The sequence below is a fragment of the Salmo trutta genome, chromosome 2 (genome assembly GCF_901001165.1).
Source record: "Salmo trutta chromosome 2, fSalTru1.1, whole genome shotgun sequence".
Taxonomy (NCBI): domain Eukaryota; kingdom Metazoa; phylum Chordata; class Actinopteri; order Salmoniformes; family Salmonidae; genus Salmo; species Salmo trutta.
In genome coordinates this window covers 69,487,596-69,512,182 of record NC_042958.1, presented here as the reverse complement: position 1 = coordinate 69,512,182, position 24,587 = coordinate 69,487,596, and the positions used below count along the sequence as shown (strand labels likewise).

Genomic DNA, 24,587 nt, shown 5'->3' with positions numbered 1-24,587 from the left:
AGCTGTAGAAAGATGCTGGAGTTCCTGAGTTGGATGACCATTCAAAACGATTTACTCAGTCGGAGCTCGTTTTTTCTGAGTTCACGGTTGTCTTGAACGCACTGAAGTTGGAAGTCAGAGACTTTTCTTGGGAAACGACCAATCAGAGGAGAGTGTGACTATGCGCCTGACCAGCTTGCAGGGGCAGACTATTTATTTATATATACACTAGAAGACTAATAGAGGGCGCTGTGTTGAAGCCTCCGTGCCTCCATTTTGACAATCCCCCTTTCCCCCTTGTTAAAATACAGTATATTTTGGAAGCTATAGAATTGCATTTATCAATGTCTACATTTGTTTTTGACACATTTATTCTATTACAGACACCTAAATGCATACTTTTACAACAAAATACTTAAACATGTCATTTTGTCCTTGAAACATTTAATTGACATACTGTAGAATTCAATTAATTCCTATGAAGAACTGCTTCTACTGGGGAGTGACAATATGGCCAACCTGTGGCTTCAAATGGTCGTCCCTAGTTACGAAAGCCACAAAGTCATAAATCCCACCTATTTCTATAATTGATCTTTTTTATTTTAACTAGGCAATTCAGTTAAGAACAATTTCTTATTTTACAATGACGGCCTACCCCGGCTAAACCCTCCCCCAACCCAGAACACGCTGGGCCAATTGTGTGCTGCCCTATGGGACCCCTGATCACGGCCGGTTGTGATACAGCCCGGGATCGAACCAGGGTCTGTAGTGACGCCTCAAGCCTTAGACCGCTCCTCCACTCGGGAGCTCTATCTTATTAAAATCTTATTTCAAACCTAACTTTAACCACTCTGCTAACCTTATGCATAACCCTAACCTTTAAATTAAGAAAACATCACATGTTTGTATTGATACATTTTTACAATATAGCCTATTTTTATATATACATCTAGTGCTTCTACACCTGCATTGCTTGCTGTTTGGGGTTTTAGGCTGCGTTTCTGTACAGCACTTTGTGACATCAGCTGATGTAAGAGGGGCTTTATAAATAATTTAGATTTTATTGATATAAATCATTGGGACGAACGGATTCGGTTCTCGGTTGAAAGTTGTCATAATGAGCCCCCTCCAGCTAGCTTGTGGCTAGAAACTTCAGCAATGATTTTAAACTAGTCTGCCGAAGTTGGGACTTGGGAGTGTTCAGAGTCATTCCGTTTTTATCGGACTACAAAAGCAATACATGCGATTTTTTTTTTAGCTGTCATTTTGGCCAGATTAGCTACACTATCTAGCTACTTCTCTTTTACGTATTACTATGCCACACGTGTTTTGTTAAATAACTAACCTATCTGAGAAGACAACAACTCCGTATGCATCCGGTTTTCAGAGATACACCATTGCACTGGATTCACATCGGTTCGTCGTTACTTTAGCCAGCCTACATTGGCATGTCAAGGTGACATCCATATTCCAGATGGTTATTTCTCAATTGTTCAGACTCGACTGTCTGAACCGAATACATTCGTCTCCACTCGACTCCCAGTTTCACCTGCGCAATCTACGTCATTTTCGGCACCAGGCGTTTCCGTATAGCCTCTCCCAACGAAAATGCACAACTTTAGCTACCTATGTATATCATTTGTTTCTGAATTTGAGTATTTCATTTAGCTAAACATTATTGCTTGCACCAGGACCATGAAATGGGAAAGTCTCGCGTGCTTACAATGACCACACGAATGAGTTTGAACTAGCCATGTGGTTCTTCAGCAGCTAAGCTAGCTAGCGTTACTCACATAGCCGCTATTACTCGTGCAAACATCGCCACTAGTTTGTGATGGACTTTACAGAGGAAGAAGAAATGGAGACAAGTTGTGAAAAACAAGGTAACTAATGTATGAATGTTTTTAACTAATCCCCGGGGTGTGAAGTGACTTGACCAGCTGGCTGGGATCATTGAGCTCTGAATTTTGGAATAGAGTTAAAGCAACCATTTTGTATGTAGCTCAATTAGGCAGGTTTATCTTTTTTCACTGTAAGTTAGCTTGAAATGCAGTAAGGTTTTGCCTGTCACTCTGTCATTGCCCCCCCCCCCCCCCGTCTGTCTCTTCTGTGGACTGTCTGTTTGTCTGACTAGTTGGTTCTGTCTGACTGGTCGTCTGTCTGTTTCTGTCAATATGGCTGTCTATCTGTGTTGTCGATACATATGTCTGTCTGTTTGATTTCTTAGACATCTGTCTGACCGGTTTGCTGTCTGTCTGACCGTCTGTTCTGTGGACGTCTGTTTGTGTCTGACTGACTGGTTGGTCATCGTTCTGTATGTCTGTCCTTTGGTTACAGCCTGGGGTAGGGAGGACCTGATAAAGCTCCTGCATGGTATCAAAGAAAACATTCCCAAAGGTGACACGAGTATTTACACTAAAGGGGAGAGGACACTGAAGTGGGACAAGGTGGCTTTCGGTTCCTACTCTCCACAGATGTGTCATCAGAAGTGGAAGGAGCTATCAAAAAAGGTGGGTGACTTCTGGCCTAGAAACCCTAGCCTGGCCTCAGATCTGTTTGCACTGTTTAGCTGAGTTGGCTATACAGCACTAGCATATCTGGGACCAGGATAGGCAAATTCTCCTGAGACAGACAGCGTTTCATCTGAGTTGGCTACCTTGCTATCCGTTAAGTAAATGAGTTAGGCTACTCTTGTATGTTTGTTCTTGGTTCTCATGGAATATGAAATGCTAGTCAAAATATTCATACATTGGTTCACATGAACTTGGTACAGAGATAGACATTGCTTTGTATATCATTTTAGTCATTTAGCAGACACTCTTATACATAGTGGGGACATTTTCATACTGGTCCCTCGTGGGAATCGAACCCACAACCCTGATGTTGCAAGCACCATGCTCTACCAACTGAGCCACACGGGACACTATCAAAACATACTATGTCTGTGTTTCTCTCTAAGGTGCGCAAGATACGTTCTCTAGCAGAGCTGGTCACTGAAGCTGAGGTTGCCTTTGAAAACCCTTTCCAGGGCCAGAACTGGAGGGTAAGTGAGAACTCAGTCTGTCTCCTGTAAATGTCCCTCTTGAACCTATAGAAAGCTGCTTAAAGTAATAGAGTAGAACAGGGATCTCCAACCTTTCCTAGCACTTTTAAAAATGAAACATGTCGCAAGCTACTAATTATTCTCTAGCTTTGAAATGGGGACATTCTTCTCCTCTCCCCTGCAACTCTTCCCCGTCCTTAGTGTTCCAAGAGAAAGTAGTGCACTAAGTTTTCTGTCAATATACAGTACGATTCAAAAGTTTGGACACCTACTCATTTAAGGATTTGGGGATTTTCTTTATTTTTACTATTTTCTGCATTGTACTATAAGTGAAGAAATCAACTCGTATGGAATCATGTAGTAACCAAAGCACTTGTTGGCTGCTTTTCCTTTCGCTCTGCGGTCCAACTCAACCCAAACCATCTCAATTGGGTTGAGGTTGGGTTATTGTGGAGACCAGGTCATCTGATGCAGTACTCCATTCCTCTCCTTCTTGGTCAAATAGCCCTTACACAGCCAGGGTCATTGTCCTGTTGAAAACAAATAATAGTCCCACTAAGCCCAAACCAGATGGGATGGTGTATCGCTGCAGAATGCTGTTGTAGCCATGCTGGATAAGTGTGCCTTGAATTGTAAATAAATCACCAACAGTATCACCAGGAAAGCACCATCACACCACCTCCATGCTTCTCAGTGGGAACCACACACGCGGAGATCATCCGTTCACCCACACCGCGTCTCACAAAGAGATGGCGGTTGGAACCAAAAATCTCAAATTTGGGCTCATCAGACCAGAGGACAGATTTCCACCGGTCTAATGTCCATTGCTCGTGTTTCTTGGCCTAAGCAAGTCTCTTCTTCTTATTGGTGGCCTTTAGTAGTGGTTTCTTTGCAGCAATTCGACCATGAAGGCCTGACTCACACAGTCTCCTCTGAACAGTTGATGTTGAGATGTCTGTTGAACTCTGAAGCTTTTATTTGGGATGCAATTTCTAAGGCCGGTAACTAATGAACTTATCCTCTGCAGCAGAGGTAACTCTTGGTCTTGTTTTCCTGTGGCGGTCCTCATGAGAGCCAGTTTCATCATAGAATTTGATGTTTTTTTTCCGTCTGCACTTGAAGAAATTTGAAAAGTTCTTGGAATGCTCCTCATTGCTTTGAAGTAATGGACTGTCGTTTTTCTTTGCTTATTTAAGCTGTTCTTGCCATAATATGGACTTGGTCTTTTACCAAATAGGACTAGCTTCTGTATACCACCCCTACCTTGTCACAACACAACTGATTGGCTCAAATGCATTAAGAAGGAAAGAAATTCCACAAAATAACATTTAACAAGGCACACCTGTTAATTGAAATGCATTCCAGGTGACTACCTCATGATTCTGGTTGAGAGAAGAGAGTGTGCAAAGCTGTCACCAAGGCAAAGGGTGGCTTGATTTGTTTAACACTTTTTTTTGGTTACTACATGATTCCATATGTGTTATTTCATAGTTTTGATGTTTTCACTATTATTCTACAATGTAGAAAATAGTAAAAATAAAGAAAAACCCTTGAATGAGTAGGTGTGTCCAAATATTTGACTGGTACTGTTCCTGGTAAAATAATGGTTAGTAAACAATTAAGGGGAGGTCGAGAAGAAAACAAACACATTTTGATTTTCTTTAATTGTGCATCTAGTGAGGAATGTGCATCTAATGTGCTGGACTTGCAATGGTTCTGTACTGCTGCTGCTCATTTCAATGCAAAGTTTGCAAATAACAGATACAAATGATATACTTACTCATGATCTACTTCTGCCAGGTAAGCCTACTTTGCAGTTAACATTTAATTTAGACGTTTTTGGGGAAAGTATTTCTGTCAACCGACGACGGTTATTACATTTACATTTAAGTCATTTAGCAGACGCTCTTATCCAGAGCGACTTACAAATCACATCAACTGGCTACACTGAGAGTGATAGACAAACGCGCGCACTACACAGGCGGGCAATATTGCTAGAAATTAATTGGCAGATATTGTGTTTGGCTTTTTAAGCCTTTAGTGGCTAACCATGGGTGGGATTTTTATTTTGTATTTTTTTTAAACCTTTATTTAACTAGGCAAGTCGGTTAAGAACAAATTCTTATTTTCAATGACGGCCTAGGAACAGTGCCTTGTTCAGGGGCAGAAGGACAGATTTTTACCTTGTCAATGTTGTGTTGATTAAATAGTAGCTGGGAGCTTGCACTGTCTGATACTTGTGAGATTTTGTTAATGACAGTTTGCAGTGGAACGTGAAAAGTTGCATGTGCTTTCAGAACTGTTTGGCGAGCTACTCATAGGTGGGCTGTGAGCTACTGGTAGCTCGTGATCGACCTTTTGGCCACCCTGGAGTAGACCTAGAAGCTTCCACCTGCTCTAGGCATTGAACATATTACCCTCCCTAGGAGAGGGGGTGACCTCGACAATTTATTGTTATAACGAGAGGCTGCCTGGATCTTTAATTTCGGTCTCAACGTAGACTTTGATCTGAAGCCATTATTGTGATTTTGCTATTCATTGTAAATGTTTGTAGGCCTATGTATCCAAATTGTATGTTCTTTATATCTGAGAATTAACCAATGCTATCAGGCCACACCCGGCCATGATTACAGACACTTTATAAACTAGTGACCCGCAGTGTTTGTCATTATACCCTGATGAAGACAGCTTGTCTGTCCAAACGTTGGTTATTAGGTTATTCAATAAATGCGTCTGAGCTAGAGTGTACAGCTCTCCTTTTCTTTTTTTGTTCTTGTCCATTACTTGTTACAGTGCTGTTCCTGTTGGAAAAACAATATCCTATGTATAAATACAGTAATGTACAAGGGTAAAAAAAAACATTTTTTTGGAGCAAATGGTGTTTTTTTAGACACAAGCGCAAACTTCATGGAGTTGGTCTGGTGGTGCCATCTGATTTTCATCGGCCTCCCCCATGCTCGAAGAACAATAGAGGAGCAATCGAGAAGAAAAGAGGAAAGGCCCACCCCCCCACACTTGTGCCATGTCAGAGATGTGCCTTTTTTGTAAAGTGAATTGGGTGGTAAATCAGCTGAAAAGGAGACTGGAGTAGGACTTTAAGAGGATGTTTTACATATTGGAGAAATCTTCTCTGTTCTGTTGCAGATACACCCTGACTTCCCAAGGAGACCTACCCCGCCAAACAGCATCTTCTTCAGAGAAAACCATAAAACGTTTGAGAAGCAGCAGCCTGAAATGACAACTTCAGAGCTCTTTAAGTTAATCAGTGGGAAGTATAGTGAGCTCCCAGAGCACGAGAAGGTGTGTCATAATGGCAATGATCTCCTATTTTCAAGTTGCTATAGCACAATTTATTTATCCTCAAATTCTTTGGTTTGAGTTAGACTAAGATACCTTTGTAACCTGTACACTTGACTGACTGGTTGATTACTTCCTATTTCTGGTTTATAGGCAAAATATATTGCGACATTCCAGAAAGAGAAGGAAATGTATGAGAAAAGCATGAGGAAGTTGAGGTAAAAATGTATTGAGCTGTCTGTTGCTCTCTTGATGTCATAGATACATGTTTGACTTTCTAAAGTCTCAACTGAACCAATGCTCCTCCAGGAAAGAGTACTCTGGGGGGAAGAAGGTACGGAGAGACTATTTAAAGAATATGAGTGGGCCCCTCACACCCCACGGGCTGTGGTACCGCCACGAGAGGAGGATATTCCTTCAAGCCAACCCAGATGTGAGTGTCATAGCTGTCAACCAATCTAATGTAATCTGTTCAAGGCTTATTTTTTTTGTTGAAATATTCTACAAGGCTAGCTAGTGGAGGGGTGGGAGATGTTAATTAGCAAGGGCCGGTGTGTCTTCAGAGTTCAGCAATCTGCTTCTACTAAACAACTTATAATATGTTATGGCATATTCTTTATATAGAGTAATGACTGATTATCCTGACCTCCCACTGACTGTTCCAATACACAATTAATTGAAATGTAACTGTTATTTATACAGGTTAGTCTTGCTGATGAATCTACATTGCATAAGAAACACATGAACTGCAGGTGATATAGCATCATGTTTCTCTCCACAGAAAAAAGTAGACTGTATCAGGCAGAGTATTGAGCAGAAGACGCGTTGGTCCAAGCTACCTGACAAGGAGAAACTCAAGTGGATCAATCGCTCTCTGGAGCAGCAGACACAGTATGAGGAGGTGGGTGTTTTGCTGATGTCTTTATGGCCTAGAATGCAAGATTTTACTGAGTTACAGTTCATATAAGGAATCAGTCAATTGAAATCAATTCATTAGGCCCTAATCTATAGATTTCACGACTGAGCAGGGGCGCAGCCATAGATGGGCTTGGGAGGGCATAGGCCCACCAATTTGGGAGCCAGGCCTACCCAATCACAATGAGTTTCTCCCCACAAAAGGACTTTATTACAGACAGAAATACTCCTCAGTTTCATTAGCTGTCCAGGTGGCTGGTCATAGACGATCCCGCAGGTGAAGAAGCTGGAAGAGGAGGTCCTGGGCTGGCGTGGTTACATGTGGTCTGCGGTTCTGAGGCCGGTTGGACGCATTGCCAAAATCTCTAAAACAAAGTTGGAGGTGGCTTCTAGTAAAGAAATGAACATTCAATTCCTTGGCAATAGCTCTAGTGGACATTCCTGCAGTCGGCATGCCAATTGCACGCTCCCTCAAAACTTGAGACATCTGTGGCGTTGTTTTGTGTGACAACTGCACAAGTGGCCTTTCATTGTTCCCAACACAAGGTGCACCTGTGTAATGATCATGCTGTTTAATCCGCTTCTTGATGTGGATTTACTTGGCAAAGGAGAAATGCTCACTAACTGGGATGTAAACAAATTTGTGCACAATTTCAGAAAAAAAATACGCTTTTTGTACATACTGAACATTTCTGGGGTCTTTTAAATTCTGCTCATGATACATGGGACCAACACTACATGTTGCATTTATATTTTTGTTCAGTATATTGTTAGATTCTGTGTCAAACTTGGAACATTGATTTACCAGAGACATGATACATCAGGAGTAATACTATAGTATGTGAGGAGTGATAGAGACTGGTTTTTACAGCAGAAGTTAATGGTTATCTGTAGGAGCCCAGATGGCTTTGGAATGTGCTGGGTAGAGGGGAAGCAGTCACGGAGTGCTATAGGTGATACGGGTGGAGAGCTTTGGATTAGGCATCAACAGGGTTGAGATCAGGTCACTTTAAGGGAAGAGGAGCGGTTTATTACCCCGTCACTTCGTCTTCCTGTCGAACCATAAAATATGTAAGGGTTGGAGAGAAGGAGTGCATCTAAGTTGGAGTATATATATATATATATATATATATATACTTGTGTTGGTGGAAACATGTTTTGTCTAATGCAGCTCTATTGGTCCTCTGGGAAGAGTAAACTTGGTTAAACTTTCATAGTGTCTGTTGAGGTTTTTACTCTGAGAATTAGAAGCTAACAATATGTTCACTATCACAATGTTCCACAATGCAAAGTACCAGGACCCATTTATGGTAAAGGTAGGCCCAGTGACTTACGATGGGGGTTTGTCAGGCTTGCCGTCTGCCAAGTCCTTCAACAGTCTCGCACTCTTGCGCAGAAGCGGCTTATGCTTGGCCTTCCGACTCCCGTTATTCTCTGGGTGCTCCTCCATCTCCTCCTGCAACATGAGAGTTGTTCATGGTTGATTGATTCATGTGATGCAAAAATCAACAACCTAAACCATAAAAGGCTACCTTTGCCAAAATAGTAACTGTTGCATGAGTAAACAGAAAGATAGTCGCACACTCTCTAAATATGCTCCCAATAATTTAGTGGGTAAACAACGTTTCGGCGCACGGTGCCTTTTTCAGGCTTGAACGTTGGTGTTAACCCATACGGTTAGTATGAGCATATTTACAGTATTTTTATTTATTTTTACACAAGTATACTGTTCCGTAAATCAGCAGCTCTCCAACATTATTGGGTCCACTCATGCCTTTTACAGAACTATTGCATGAGTGCCAATTCATTTTCCAAATATAGATACGTTTTCAATATACAGTGCATTCAGAATGTATTCAGACCCCTTGACTTTTTCCACATTTTGTTACGTTACTGCCTTCTTATAAAATGTATACATTTTTCCCCCTCATCAATCTACAGAATACCCCATAATGACAAAGCGAAAATAGGGTTTTAGAAATTTTGCAAATTTAAGAAATAAACAAATACCTTTATTTACATAAGTATTTAGACCCTTTTGATATTAGACTCTAAATTGAGCTCAGGTGCATCCTGTTTCCTTTGATCCTCCTTGAGCTGTTTCTAAAACTTGATTGGAGTCCACCTGTGGTAAATTCAATTGATTGGACATGATTTGGGAAGGCACATGCCTGTCTATATAAGGTCCCACAATTGACGGTGTATGTCAGAGCAAAAACCAAGCTATGAGGTCGAAGGAATTGTCCGTAGAGCTCCGAGACAGGATTGTGTTGAGGCACAGATCTCGGTAAGGTAACAATAACATTTTTGCAGCATTGAAGGTCCCCAAGAACACAGTGGCCTCCATCATTCTTAAATGGAAGAAGTTTGGAACCACCAAGACTATTCCTAGAGCTGGCCGCCCGGCCAAACTGAGCAATCGGGGGAGAAGGGCCTTGGTCAGGGAGGTGACCAAGAACCAGATGGTCACTCTGACCGAGCTCCAGAGTTCCTCTGTGGAGATGGGAGAACCTTCCGGAAGAACAACCATCTCTGCAGCACTCCGCCACAGGCCTTTTATGGTAGAGTGGCCAGACGGAAGCCACTCCTCAGAAAAAGCCACATGACAGCCTGTTTGGAGTTTACTCTCAGACCATGAGAAACAAGATTCTCTGGTCTGATGAAGCCAAGATTGAACTCTTTGGCCTGAATACCAAGCGTCACATCTGGAGGAAACATGGCACCATCTATATGATGAAGCATGGTGGTGGCAGCATCATGCTGTGGGGATATTTTTCTGCAGCAGGGACAGGGATACTAGTCAGGATCGAGGGAAAGATGAACAGAGAAAAGTACCTGCTCCAGAGCGCTCAGGACCTCAGACTGGGGTGAAGGTTCACCTTCCAACAGGACAACGACCCTAAGCACACAGCCAAGACAGAGCAGAAGTACAGAGACATAATACATGTACAAATTACCTCAACCTGTACCCCCGCACATTGACTTGGTACTGGTACCCCTGTATATAGCCTCGTTATTTTATACTTTAGATTTAGTTAATCTTTTCTTAACTATTTCTTGAACTGCGTTTTTGGTTATGGGCTTCACGGTCAGATACCTGTTGTATTTGGCGCATGTGACAAAGAAAATTTGATTTGATCCTTAATGAAACCTCCAGAGCGCTCAGGACCTCAGTCTGGGGGGAAGGTTCACCTTCCAACAGGACAACGACCCTAAGCACACAGCCAAGACAACACAGGAGTGACTTCGGGACAAAATAGCTGTGCACCGACTCTTCGCATCCAACCTGACAGAGCTTGAGGGGATCTGCAGAGAAGAATGGGTGAAACTCCCCAAATAGAGGCGTGCCAAGCTTGTAGCGTCATACCCAAGGAGACTTGCGGCTGTAATTGCTGCCAAAGGTGCTTCAACAAAGTACTGAGTAAAGGGTCTGAATACTTATGTAAATGTGATTATTTCAGTTTTATTTATTTTGTATTATACATTAGCAAAAAAAAGGTGAATGTTTTGTCATTATGGGGTATCGTGTTTAGATTTGAGGGGGAATTATTATTTTCATACGTTTTAGAATAATGCTGTAACGTAACAAAACTTAGAAAAAGTCAAGGGTTCTAAATACTTTCCGAATGCACTGTGTGTATTAACGTATCATGAATATTGTTGTGCGAAAACATTTGAGATGTGAATGGCCAACATTTCACTCCAAAACAGGAGTTGATTTTCTCTCACTTGAGCTCAAACGTCTGCTATGTTGTCCAAAATATTTTAATGGGAGATTGAGCACATTGCCAATTTTCTACGCTCTGGTTTGAGGATTCCTTAACATTGCTCAGCAATATTGGCCCCAAAAATGACCATTTGTATCGTGGCCTTTAGTCATAATGTGGTCATAATGCTGTCAGAAACATGACGTGTGTGTTTTGTCCATTCAGACTGTGACAGATAAGGAGCAGCAGCACATACTATTGGAGAAGAGGAAAAGCATGCAGACCTCAAAGTTGGTTGCACAGAAAGGGAACAAAAATACGTTTCAAGGCGAGCCCAAGAAACCACCTCGGTGAGTATCCCTGGCTGTGGCACAACTGTTCTCTTTATAAGTTATCTGAGTTTGAAAGACTTACTTCTGAAAGACTTACTTCCTATAGTGTTGTGCAGATGTATCAGAATAAGAGGAAACGATATGCCTTTCGAAAGATATCCAGTAATTTTCCCCACTATTCCCCAGTGACAGCATTGAGTGTGACCCCAACTTCTAGCTTTGAAAACCTTTCTCCACTTCACTGACCCCCCCCCCTTCCTGAACAGGTGGGGTCACACAGTATTTTACAGCGAGAAGATGGCGGAGCTGAGAGCCAAGTCGAACCACCTCAGCTCCAGGAAGTGCATGGCCATGGTCAGCCCACTGTGGAAGAAGCTGGCCCAGAAGAAACAGGAGCACTACCAGAGAATAGCCCAGGAGAGGGCTAGGGAGTATCTAGTAGAGCTACGCAGCTGGTTTAATGTAAAGTCCATTCATACTCTGGTTGTTTCCCACTTGGCACCCTATTCCCTAATCCCTATACAGTGTACTACTTTTGACCAGGGCCCATAGAGCTCTGGTCAGAAGTAGTGCACTTAGGGATAGGATGCCATTTGGGACAAACCCTCTTTCTTTTAGATTAAATATGACCGCTGTTGTGAGTTGAGGTCTATCTGTAAAGTTTTTACTGTTAACTGGTGGTCTTACTATTTAACATTTTTCAGACCATGTCCACAAAGGAACAGGCAAAGTACTTGGATCAAAACCCAAATGTAAGTAGAGATAAAACCGAGAGGAAATTGAGGTGTGTGTGTATGTATGTATGTATGTATGTATGTATATATATATATATATATATATATATATATATATATATATATATATATATATATATATATATATATATATATATATATATATATATATATATATAGCTTTTTTTTCCTCCCGATTCTGTTTAGTTTTTCAGGTTTCCATTTACCCCAGTTTTTTTTAGGTTTTCCCTCTCAAAAGCACACTTTAATAAAAAATAAATAAAATGAAATTGGATGTAAGTCCACAACAATTCTTAAACCACATCAGGTGACCACTTTTTAGGTCTAGAAGGAATTTAGATTTTTGGGTGTAGTTAGTCTTTAATTCCAGTGCGGACCTAGAGAGAGGCTGTTGTTTAGCTGTGTTTTTGTAGCACACGTGATGGTAGAGTTTGACACACATACCCTCTTGATTGATGCAAAAAATCATGATATCATTCTGCCAGGTAAGCATAGGTTACTTTGTAGTTAACATTTGAATAGAGTTTTTTTTTCATTAGCATCATCACTAACGGCTACACAAAGTGGTAGACGCGCGCACCGGTCATACAGACATGGAATTCTCTTTGCCTCTTCAGAAAGTTTCAGGAAATACGAATCACTGAAACATTCTGTTCATGTCTTATAATAAACTTTAATTTTCAATACATTTAGTTGATTCCCTAGTTCAATACGTTTTAGAATATTCTTGATTTCTGTTTTACTGTCTGGATTCTGTGATTCCTTGCGATTTCCCGGTACCACAGATTTTATAGGTGTGTGTGTGTGTGCGTGCGATTGGCGTGAGTTATCTTTAGCGTTGATGTTGTATCTGTTCTTCAGAAATTGAAAATCCTCGACAACCCAGAGCAGGGATACATGGCAAAGAAGGGCAGAACATCAGTAAGTTAACACACCACACGTTATCACCTCTACATCACCACAACGTGACGGCAAAAGACGTGCTGATAGTGCTTTGAGAAAGTATTCACTCCGCTTGACTTTTTCCACATTTTGTTGTTACAGCCCAAATTTAAAACATATTACATTTACTTTTTGTCACTGGCCTACACACTATTTCCCATAATGTCAAAGTGGAATCACGTTTTTCAAAATTCATAAAAAATGATAAGCTGAAATGTCTTGCATGGTATTCAACTCCTTTTGTTATGGCAAGCCTAAATAAGTTTAGGAGTAAAAAGGTGGCGGGTATCTAGTCAGTTGTACAACTGAATTCATTGAACTGAAATGTGTCTTCCGCATTTAACCCAACCCCTCGGAATCAGAGAGGGGGTGGGCTGCCTTAATCGACATCCACGTCATCCACGCCCGGGGAACATTGGATTAACTGCCTTGCTCAGTGGCAGAATGCTAGATTTTTACCTTGTCAGCTTGGGGATTCGATCCAGCAACCTTTCGGTTACTGGCACATGCATACAGTGCCTTCGGAAAGTATTCAGACCCCTTGACTTTATTCATATTTTGTTACGTTACAGCTTATTCTAAAATGGATGAAATAGTTTTTTTTCTCATCAATCTACACACAATACCCCATAACGTCAAAGCGAAAACAGGTTTTTAGAAATGTTTGCAAAAAAATACCTTATTTACATACACTACTGTTCAAAAGTTTGGGATCACTTAGAAAGAAAAGCACTTTTTTTTTTGTCCATTTAAAATAACATCAAATTGATCAGAAGTACAGTGTAGACATTGTTAATGTTGTAAATGACTATTTTAGCTGGAAACGGCGTCATACCCAAGAAGACTCGAGGCTGTAATCACCGAAGGTGCTTTAACAAAGTACTGAAGGTCTGAATACTTATGTAAATGTGATATTTCAGTTTATTTATTTTTATCATACATTTGCAAAAAAAAGTACCTGTTTTTGCTGTCATTATGGGTCATCATGTGTAGATTTATGAGGGGGTAAAAAACGATTTAATACATTTAACAGTAAGGCTGTAAGTAACACAATTTGGAAAAAGTCAAAGGGTCTGAATACTTTCCAAATGCACTGTGTATATAGTTTCAAACCGTGCATGCACATCAAATGACTTGCAGGTGCTGGGTATGTTGTAAAGATTAGATACCTGCACGCTGACAAATGCTCTAGTTGTTTCTTTGTACAACATCAGCCTGACGAAGACCTTCGGGTCCAAGCATTGCACAATAAAACTCCTGGAGCGTTCATTGGGTATTGTTTATTTAATATTTATAATACTTAGAACTGCAACAAGTGCTCCTATGGGGTGGAATCCTAACTTGACATGGGCTGTGTCCCAAATGGCATCCTGTTCCCTTTAAAGTGCACTACTTTTGACCAGGGCCTATAGGGTTAGGCATCATTTCAATGTAAGGGTTAAATCCCTCACTGATGTCCAATGAGGATTTCAGCCAGTATCCGCATGTTTCTCTCTAGGACTCAGAGGATCACATCGACACATCCAGTGATGAAGATGTCTCTGAGGTTGGAATAGACACTTTTTTTATTTGACCTGTTAAGGACAGACGTTCCGCCTGCGGAACCCCTAGCTAACAGCCAATGGCATCGCACGGCGCGAAATACAAATCCAACTAAAATACCACAATTCAATTTTCTCAAACAATCAACTATTTTACACCATTTTAAAGACAAGACTCTCGTTAATCTAGCCACATTGTCCGATTTCAAAAAGGCTTTACAGCGAAAGCAAACCATTAGATTATGTCAGGAGAGTACCCTGCCAAAAATAATCACACAGCCATTTTCAAAGCAAGCATATATGTCACAAAAACCAAAACCACAGCTAAATGCAGCACTAACCTTTGATCTTCATCAGATGACACTCCTAGGACATTATGTTATACAATACATGCATGTTTTGTTCAATCAAGTTCATATTTATATCAAAAACCAGCTTTTTACATTAGCATGTGATGTTCAGAACTAGCATACCCACTGCAAACTTCCGGTGAATTTACTAAATTACTCATGATTAACGTTCACAAAGAACATAATTATTTTAAGAATTATAGATACAGAACTCCTTTATGCAATCGCGGTGTCAGATTTTAAAATAGCTTTTTGGCGAAAGCACATTTTGCAATATTCTGAGTACATAGCCCGGCCATCATGGCTAGCTAATTTGACACCCACCAAGTTTGGCCCTCACCAAACTCAGATTTACTATAAGAAAAATTGGATTACCTTTGCTGTTCTTCGTCAGAATGCACTCCCAGGACTTGTACTTTAACAACAAATGTTGTTTTGGTTCCAAATAATCCATAGTTATGTTGAAATAGCTCCCTTTTGTTCGTGTGTTGAGGTCACTATCCGAAGGGTGACGCGTGAGCGCATTTCGTGACAAAAAATGTCAATATTCCATTACCGTAATTCGAAGCATGTCAAACGCTGTTTAAAATCAATTTTAATGCTATTTTTCTCGTAAAATAGCGATAATATTCCAACCGGGCGACGTTGTATTCATTCAAAGGCTGAAAGAAAAAAATGGAGTAGTCTCGTGGACGCGCATCTCCAGTGTAACTGTTCTCAGCCTGACCACTAACAAATACTCCTGCTGTTCTTAGCCCAGAGACAGGAGACACGTCATTCCACTTTCTGGCGCCTTCTGAGAGCCAATGGAAGCCTTAGAAAATGTCATGTTACAGCACAGATGCTGTATTTTCGATAGAGATGCTACAGAAGGACAATAAATTGTCAGACAGGGCACTTCCTGTATGGAATCTTCTCAGGTTTTGGCCTGCCATATGAGTTCTGTTATACTCACAGACACCATTCAAACAGTTTTAGAAACTTTAGAGTGATTTCTATTCAAATCTACTAATTATATGCATATTCTAGTTTCTGGGCAGGAGTAGTAACCAGATTAAATCGTGTACGTTTTTTTTATCCGGCCGTGAAAATACTGCCCCCTATCCCAAACAGATTAGGGGGCAGATAAGTGTTACCACTGATCTTATGTATCTTTTAGGATGATGAACATATGATGGAAAAGGAGAATTGGTCAGGGTGCTCCAGTATTAGCTCCACTTCCGAAGAGTACTACGATACGGAATGATACACACTGTCCATAACCTAATGACTGAATTAATGTCATTGACACTTGTCCCAATACACTCGTGTGTTTATTTTGATCCTTGGCCTTTTTTTTTTTTTGCCTATATTTAACTGGGCTAGTCAGTTAACAACAAATTCTTATTTTAAATGATGGCCTAGGAACAGTGGGTTAACTGCCTTGTTCAGGGGCAGAATGACAGATTATTTTTACCTTGTCAGCTCGGGGATTCGATCTTGCAACCTTTCGGTTACTTGTCCAACGCTCTAACCACTAGGCTACCTGCCGCCCTGTTCAGATGGTGTGAGGAAATGCATCCTTCATTCCTCCCTTCTTTGAAGAAATCACAGATCTGAAATGAGATCCATTTTCTTTAAGAGGACTCTGATTCAGAACGATGCACACTGCCCATAACCCAATGTCACTGTTCTTGCTTGTTGGAGATACAATTGGAATTCAGTGATCGAAGACTAACGGGACTACCTCATTCTCCCTTTCTTCGGGAGGAGAGACTCTAAGGTCAATATTCTAGTTCTTGATATTCAGTATATATCACAAGATACTTAACACATTTCAATTATGATTTTATTGGCTTGTGTTGCCATTTGTTGACTGTTCAGAATAAAATGTGGCATGAGTTGAAATGTTTCCACTGCTTTATGATTTTGGTTAGGGGACTGCCTAGACAGTTTTATTGCTTGGACATTGAGTAACAGTGACACAACATTCAGTATCTTGTATCAACAGGCCCCAACAATGTTCATCGTTAATAAAATCTGAATTTTCCTGTGTGGTAGTTATGTGAAAGGACCATTTATTCATCAGTTTCCATCAAAACAGAACTCTCTTACCCATGATGTAATTTAGTGCTGCAGATTATGACGTTGCATGTAAAGTTTGAGAATCATATTGCTGTTTGATCAGTTTCCTCTATGAACTTGAAGTGGACAAGAGGTAAGATGCATTAATTTGCCAGTCGATGTTATTTGATGTAGTCTGACATCCGTTCACAAATTCAATGGTTTTACCTGCGCCAGGGGAGCCATAATTGTAATTTATTTTAGAGTATCTTTGAAGTATCTTTTGTTTATTCACTATTACACAGAGCTGGGTTATTGTAAGGGCTTACCGGTGCTGAAGCCCCTGGACCCAGGCCTGTGGGGGGCCCAAGAGGCAGGTTAAAACATTTTACAAATAAAGGAAATCCGTACAGTATATGTAATACAGTGGGGGGGAAGTATTTGATCCCCTGCTGATTTTGTACGTTTGCCCACTTACAAAAAAATTATCAGTCTATAATTTTACTAGTAGGTTTATTTGAACAGTGAGAGACAGAATAACAACAAAAAAAATCCAGAAAACGCATGTTATAAAATTATTTGCATTTTAATGAGGGAAATATGTATTTGACCCCTTTGCGAAACATGACTTAGTACTTAATGGCAAAACCCTTACATTTACGTCATTTAGCACACGCTCTTATCCAGAGCAACTTACAAATTGGCCTTGTTGGCAATCAGAGGTCAGACGTTTCTTGTAGTTGGTCACCAGGTTTGCACTCATCTCAAGAGGATTTTGTCCCACTCCTCTTTGCAGAGCTTCTCCAAGTCATTAAGGTTTCGATGCTGACGTTTGGCAACTTGAACCTTCAGCTCCCTCCACAGATTTTCTATGGGATTAAGGTCTGGAGACTGGTTAGGCCACTCCAGGACCTTAATGTGCATCTTCTTGAGCCACTCCTTTGTTGCCTTGGCTGTGTGTTTTGGGTCATTGTCATGCTGGAATACCCATCCACGACCCATTTTCAATGCCCTGGCTGAGGGAAGGAGGTTCTCACCCAAGATTTGACGGTACATGGTCCCTTTGATGCGGTGAAGTTTTCCTGTCCCCTTAGCAGAAAAACACCCCCAAAGCATAATGTTTCCACCTCCATGTTTAACGGTGGAGATGGGGTTCTTGGGGTCATAGGCAGCATTCCTCCTCCTCCAAACACGGCGAGTTGAGTTGATGTCAAAGAGCTCCATTTTGGTCTCATCTGACCACAACACTTTTACCAGTTGTCCTCTGAGTCATTCAGATGTTCATTGGCAAACTTCAGACGGGCATGTATATGTATTCTTGAGCAGGGGGACCTTGCGGGCGCTGCAGGATTTCAGTCCTTCATGGCGTAGTGTGTTACCAATTGTTTTCTTGGTGACTATGGTCCCAGCTGCCTTGACATCATTGACAAGATCCTTCCGTGTAGTTCTGGGCTGATTCCTCACCGTTCTCATGATCATTGCAACTCCACGAGGTGAGATCTTGCATGGAGCCCCAGGCCGAGGGATATTGACAGTTCTTTTGTGTTTCTTCCATTTGCTAATAATCGCATCAAATGTTGTCACCTTCTCACCAAGCTGCTTGGCGATGGTCTTGTAGCACATTCCAGCCTTGTGTAGGTCTACAATCTTGTCCCTGACATACTTGGAGAGCTATTTGGTCTTGGCCATGGTGGAGAGTTTGGAATCTGATTGATTGATTGCTTCTGTGGACAGATGTCTTGTTTACAGGTAACAAGCTGCAGTTAGGAGCACTCCCTTTAAGAGAAAAGTACCTGCTCCAGAGCGCTTAGGACCTCAGACTGGGGTGAAGGTTCACCTTCCAACAGGACAACGACCCTAAGCACACAGCCAAGACAGAGCAGAAGTACAGAGAGATAATACATGTACAAATTACCTCAACCTGTACCCCCGCACATTGACTTGGTACTGGTACCCCTGTATATAGCCTCGTTATTTTATACTTTAGATTTAGTTCATCTTTTCTTAACTATTTCTTGAACTGTGTTTTTGGTTATGGGGTTCACGGTCAGATACCTGTTGTATTCGGCGCATGTGACAAAGAAAATTTGATTTTATCCTTAATAAAACCTCGAGCGCTCAGGACCTCAGTCTGGGGGGGAAGGTTCAACTTTCAACAGGACAACGACCCTAAGCACACAGCCAAGACAACACAGGAGTGACTTTGGGACAAAATAGCTGTGCACCGACTCTTCGCATCCAACCTGACAGAGCTTGAGGGGATCTGCAGAGAAGAATGGGAGAAACTCCCCAAATAGAGGCGTGCCAAGCTTGTAGCGTCATACCCAAGAAGACTTGCGGCTGTAATCGCTGCCAAAGGTGCTTCAACAAAGTACTGAGTAAAGGGTCTGAATACTTATGTAAATGTGATTATTTCAGTTTTATTTATTTTTTATTATACATTAGCAAAAAAAAGGTGAATGTTTTGTCATTATGGGGTATCGTGTTTAGATTTGAGGGGGGGGGCATTTCATACGTTTTAGAATAATGCTGTAACGTAACAAAACTTAGAAAAAGTCAAGGGTTCTAAATACTTTCCGAATGCACTGTGTGTATTAACGTATCATGAATATTGTTGTGCGAAAACATTTGAGATGTGAATGGCCAACATTTCACTCCAAAACAGGAGTTGATTTTCTCTCACTTGAGCTGAAACGTCTATGTTGTCCAAAATATTTTAATGGGAGATTGAGCACATTGCCAATTTTCTACGCACTGGTTTGAGGATTCCTTAACTTCCCTGGGCAAGCGTCCCACCCTAGTCAACAGCCAGTGGAATCGCGTAGCGAAATACAAATACCTCAAATGCTCTAACTTCAATTTCTCAAACATATGACTATTTTACAACATTTTAAAGACAAGACTCTCGTTAATCTAACCACATTGTCCGATTTCAAAAAGGCTTTACAGCGAAAGCAAAACATTAGATTGTCAGGAGAGTACCCTGCCAAAAATAATCACACAGCCATTTTCAAAGCAAGCATATATGTCACAAAAACCAAAACCACAGCTAAATGCAGCACTAACCTTTGATCTTCATCAGATGACACTCCTAGGACATTATGTTATATAATACATGCATATTTTGTTCAATCAAGTTCATATTTATATCAAAAACCAGCTTTTTACATTAGCATGTGATGTTCAGAACTAGCATACCCACCCCAAACTTCCAGTGAATTTACTAAATTACTCATGATAAACGTTCACAAAATACATAACAATTATTTTAAGAATTATAGATACAGAACTCCTTTATGCAATCGCGGTGTCAGATTTTAAAATAGCTTTTCGGCGAAAGCACATTTTGCAATATTCTGAGTACATAGCTAGCCGTGATGGCCGGGCTATTTTGACACCCACCAAGTTTGGGACAACCTAAACTCAGAATTACTATTAGAAAAATTGGATTACCTTTGCTGTTCTTCGTCAGAATGCACTCCCAGGACTTCTACTTCAACAACAAATGCTGTTTTGGTTCCAAATAATCCATAGTTATATTCAAATAGCTCCGTTTTGTTCGTGCGTTCAGGTCACTATCTGAAGGGTGACGCGCGAGCACATTTCGTGACAAAAAAAATCTAAATATTCCATTACCGTACTTAGAAGCATGTCAAACGCCTTTTAAAAACAATTTTTATGCTATTTTCCTCGTAAAATAGCCATAATATTCCAACCGGGCAACGTTGTATTCATTCAAAGGCTGAAAGAAAAAATGGAGAATTCTCATGAACGTGCATCTCCAGTGTCGCTGTCACCAGGCTGACCACTCACAAATTGTCCTGCTGTTCTTCGCCCAGACAGCAGACACCCCATTCTACTTTCTGGCGCCTTCTGAGAGCCAATGGGAGCCTTAGAAAGTGTCACGTTACAGCACAGAAGCTGTATTTTTGATAGAGATGCAACAGAAGGACAACAAATTGTCAGACAGGGAACTTCCTGTATGGAATCTTCTCAGGTTTTGGCCTGCCATATGAGTTCTGTTATACTCACAGACACCATTCAAACAGTTTTAGAAACTTTCGAGTGATTTCTATTCAAATCTACTAATTATATGCATATTCTCGTTTCTGGGCAAGAGTAGTAACCAGTTTAAATCAGGTACGTTTTTTTATCCGGCCGTGCAAATACTGCCCCCTAGCCCCAACAGGTTAACATTGCTCAGCAATATTGGCCCCAAAAATGACCATTTGTATCGTGGCCTTTAGTCATAATGTGGTCATAATGCTGTCAGACCCATGACGTGTGTGTGTGTGTGTTTGTCCATTCAGACTGTGACAGATAAGGCGCAGCAGCACATACTATTGGAGAAGAGGAAAAGCATGCAGACCTCAAAGTTGGTTGCACAGAAAGGGAACAAAAATACGTTGCAAGGCGAGCCCAAGAAACCACCTCGGTGAGTATCCCTGGCTGTGGCACAACTGTTCTCTTTATAAGTTATCAGAGTTTGTGAAAGTACTTCTGAAAGACTTACTTCCTATAGTGTTGTGCAGATGTATCAGAATAAGAGGAAACGATATGCCTTTCGAAAGATATCCAGTAATTTTCCCCACTATTCCCCAGTGACAGCATTGAGTGTGACCCCAACTTCTAGCTTTGAAAACCTTTCTCCACTTCACTGACCCCCCCCCCCCTTCCTGAACAGGTGGGGTCACACAGTATTTTACAGCGAGAAGATGGCGGAGCTGAGAGCCAAGTCGAACCACCTCAGCTCCAGGAAGTGCATGGCCATGGTCAGCCCACTGTGGAAGAAGCTGGCCCAGAAGAAACAGGAGCACTACCAGAGAATAGCCCAGGAGAGGGCTAGGGAGTACCAAGTAGAGCTACGCAGCTGGTTTAATGTAAAGTCCATTCATACTCTGGTTGTTTCCCACTTGGCACCCTATTCCCTAATCCCTATACAGTGTACTACTTTTGACCAGGGCCCATAGAGCTCTGGTCAGAAGTAGTGCACTTAGGGATAGGATGCCATTTGGGACAAACCCTCTTTCTTTTAGATTAAATATGACCGCTGTTGTGAGTTGAGGTCTATCTGTAAAGTTTTTACTGTTAACTGGTGGTCTTACTATTTAACATTTTTCAGACCATGTCCACAAAGGAACAGGCAAAGTACTTGGATCAAAACCCAAATGTAAGTAGAGATAAAACCGAGAGGAAATTGAGGTGTGTGTGTATGTATGTGTATGTATGTATGTATGTATATATATATATATATAGCTTTTTTTCCCTCCCGATTCTGTTTAGTTATTCAGGTTTCCATTTACCCCAGTTTTTTTTAGGTTTTCCCTCTCAAAAGCACACTTTAATAAAAAATAAATAAAATGAAATTGGATGTAAGTCCACAACAATTCTTAAACCACATCAGGTGACCACTTTTTAGGTCTAGAAGGAATTTAGATTTTTGGGTGTAGTTAGTCTTTAATTCCAGTGCGGACCTAGCAAGAGGCTGTTTAGCTGTGTTTTTGTAGCACACGTGATGGTAGAGTTTGTGAAATAAATACCCTCTTGATTGATGCAAATAATCATGATATCATTCTGCCAGGTAAGCATAGGTTACTTTGTAGTTAACATTTGAATAGAGTTTTTTTTTCATTAGCATCATCACTAACGGCTACACAAAGTGGTAGACGCGCGCACCGGTCATACAGACATGGAATTCTCTTTGCCTCTTCAGAAAGTTTCAGGAAATACGAATCACTGAAACATTCTGTTCATGTCTTATATTAAACTTTAATTTTCAATACATTTAGTTGATTCCCTAGTTCAATACGTTTTAGAATATTCTTGATTTCTGTTTTACTGTCTGGATTCTGTGATTCCTTGCGATTTCCCGGTACCACAGATTTTATAGGTGTGTGTGTGTGTGTGTGTGTGCGTGCGATTGGCGTGAGTTATCTTTAGCGTTGATGTTGTATCTGTTCTTCAGAAATTGAAAATCCTCGACAACCCAGAGCAGGGATACATGGCAAAGAAGGGCAGAACATCAGTAAGTTAACACACCACACGTTATCACCTCTACATCACCACAACGTGACGGCAAAAGACGTGCTGATACAGTGCTTTGAGAAAGTATTCACTCCGCTTGACTTTTTCCACATTTTGTTGTTACAGCCCAAATTTAAAACATATTACATTTACTTTTTGTCACTGGCCTACACACTATTTCCCATAATGTCAAAGTGGAATCACGTTTTTCAAAATTCATAAAAAATGAAAAGCTGAAATGTCTTGCATGGTATTCAACTCCTTTTGTTATGGCAAGCCTAAATAAGTTTAGGAGTAAAAAGGTGGCGGGTATCTAGTCAGTTGTACAACTGAATTCATTGAACTGAAATGTGTCTTCCGCATTTAACCCAACCCCTCTGAATCAGAGAGGTGGGGGGGGGGGGGGCTGCCTTAATCGACATCCACATCATCCACGCCCGGGGAACATTGGATTAACTGCCTTGCTCAGTGGCAGAATGCTAGGTTTTTACCTTGTCAGCTTGGGGATTCGATCCAGCAACCTTTCGGTTACTGGCACATGCATACAGTGCCTTCGGAAAGTATTCAGACCCCTTGACTTTATCCATATTTTGTTACGTTACAGCTTATTCTAAAATGGATGAAATAGTTTTTTTTTCTCATCAATCTACACACAATACCCCATAACGTCAAAGCGAAAACAGGTTTTTAGAAATGTTTGCAAAAAAATACCTTATTTACATACACTACTGTTCAAAAGTTTGGGATCACTTAGAAAGAAAAGCAGTTTTTTTTTTGTCTATTAAAATAACATCAAATTGATCAGAAGTACAGTGTAGACATTGTTAATGTTGTAAATGACTATTTTAGCTGAAAACGGCGTCATGCCCAAGAAGACTCGAGGCTGTAATCACCGAAGGTGCTTTAACAAAGTACTGAAGGTCTGAATACTTATGTAAATGTGATATTTCAGTTTATTTATTTTTATCATACATTTGCAAAAAAAAGTACCTGTTTTTGCTGTCATTATGGGTCATCATGTGTAGATTTATGAGGGGGTAAAAAACGATTTAATACATTTAACAGTAAGGCTGTAAGTAACACAATTTGGAAAAAGTCAAAGGGTCTGAATACTTTCCAAATGCACTGTGTATATAGTTTCAAACCGTGTATGCACATCAAATGACTTGCAGGTGCTGGGTATGTTGTAAAGATTAGATACCTGCACGCTGACAAATGCTCTAGTTGTTTCTTTGTACAACATCAGCCTGACGAAGACCTTCGGGTCCAAGCATTGCACAATAAAACTCCTGGAGCGTTCATTGGGTATTGTTTATTTAATATTTATAATACTTAGAACTGCAACAAGTGCTCCTATGGGGTGGAATCCTAACTTGACATGGGCTGTGTCCCAAATGGCATCCTGTTCCCTTTAAAGTGCACTACTTTTGACCAGGGCCTATAGGGTTAGGCATCATTTCAATGTAAGGGTTAAATCCCTCACTGATGTCCAATGAGGATTTCAGCCAGTATCCGCATGTTTCTCTCTAGGACTCAGAGGATCACATCGACACATCCAGTGATGAAGATGTCTCTGAGGTTGGAATAGACACTTTTTTTATTTGACCTGTTAAGGACAGACGTTCCGCCTGCGGAACCCCTAGCCAACAGCCAATGGCA

At 40.9% G+C, this 24,587-nt stretch overlaps 1 protein-coding gene across 2 annotated transcripts in view; it reads left to right on the top strand.

Annotated features, from left to right (window-relative positions):
• The first annotated feature begins 1,334 nt into the window (after positions 1-1,334).
• Positions 1,335-24,587, top strand: part of LOC115161994 (nucleolar transcription factor 1) — a 32,629-nt gene continuing 9,376 nt past the window's right edge. Inside the window, exons 1-16 of one of the 2 annotated variants that reach the window (XR_003869469.1) lie at positions 1,335-1,862; positions 2,317-2,489; positions 2,939-3,022; positions 6,167-6,322; positions 6,473-6,537; positions 6,629-6,752; positions 7,101-7,220; positions 11,167-11,291; positions 11,540-11,735; positions 11,978-12,025; positions 12,890-12,949; positions 21,215-21,339; positions 21,589-21,784; positions 22,027-22,074; positions 22,870-22,929; positions 24,459-24,506. Coding sequence is in view for 1 of the 2 variants with exons in the window: in XM_029712877.1 (XP_029568737.1) it covers positions 1,814-1,862; positions 2,317-2,489; positions 2,939-3,022; positions 6,167-6,322; positions 6,473-6,537; positions 6,629-6,752; positions 7,101-7,220; positions 11,167-11,291; positions 11,540-11,735; positions 11,978-12,025; positions 12,890-12,949; positions 21,215-21,339; positions 21,589-21,784; positions 22,027-22,074; positions 22,870-22,929 (1,629 nt within the window). In the remaining variant the exon portion in view is untranslated. The remainder of the gene's footprint in view (positions 1,863-2,316; positions 2,490-2,938; positions 3,023-6,166; positions 6,323-6,472; positions 6,538-6,628; positions 6,753-7,100; positions 7,221-11,166; positions 11,292-11,539; positions 11,736-11,977; positions 12,026-12,889; positions 12,950-21,214; positions 21,340-21,588; positions 21,785-22,026; positions 22,075-22,869; positions 22,930-24,458; positions 24,507-24,587) is intronic. The other variant, XM_029712877.1, reaches the window with a different exon arrangement.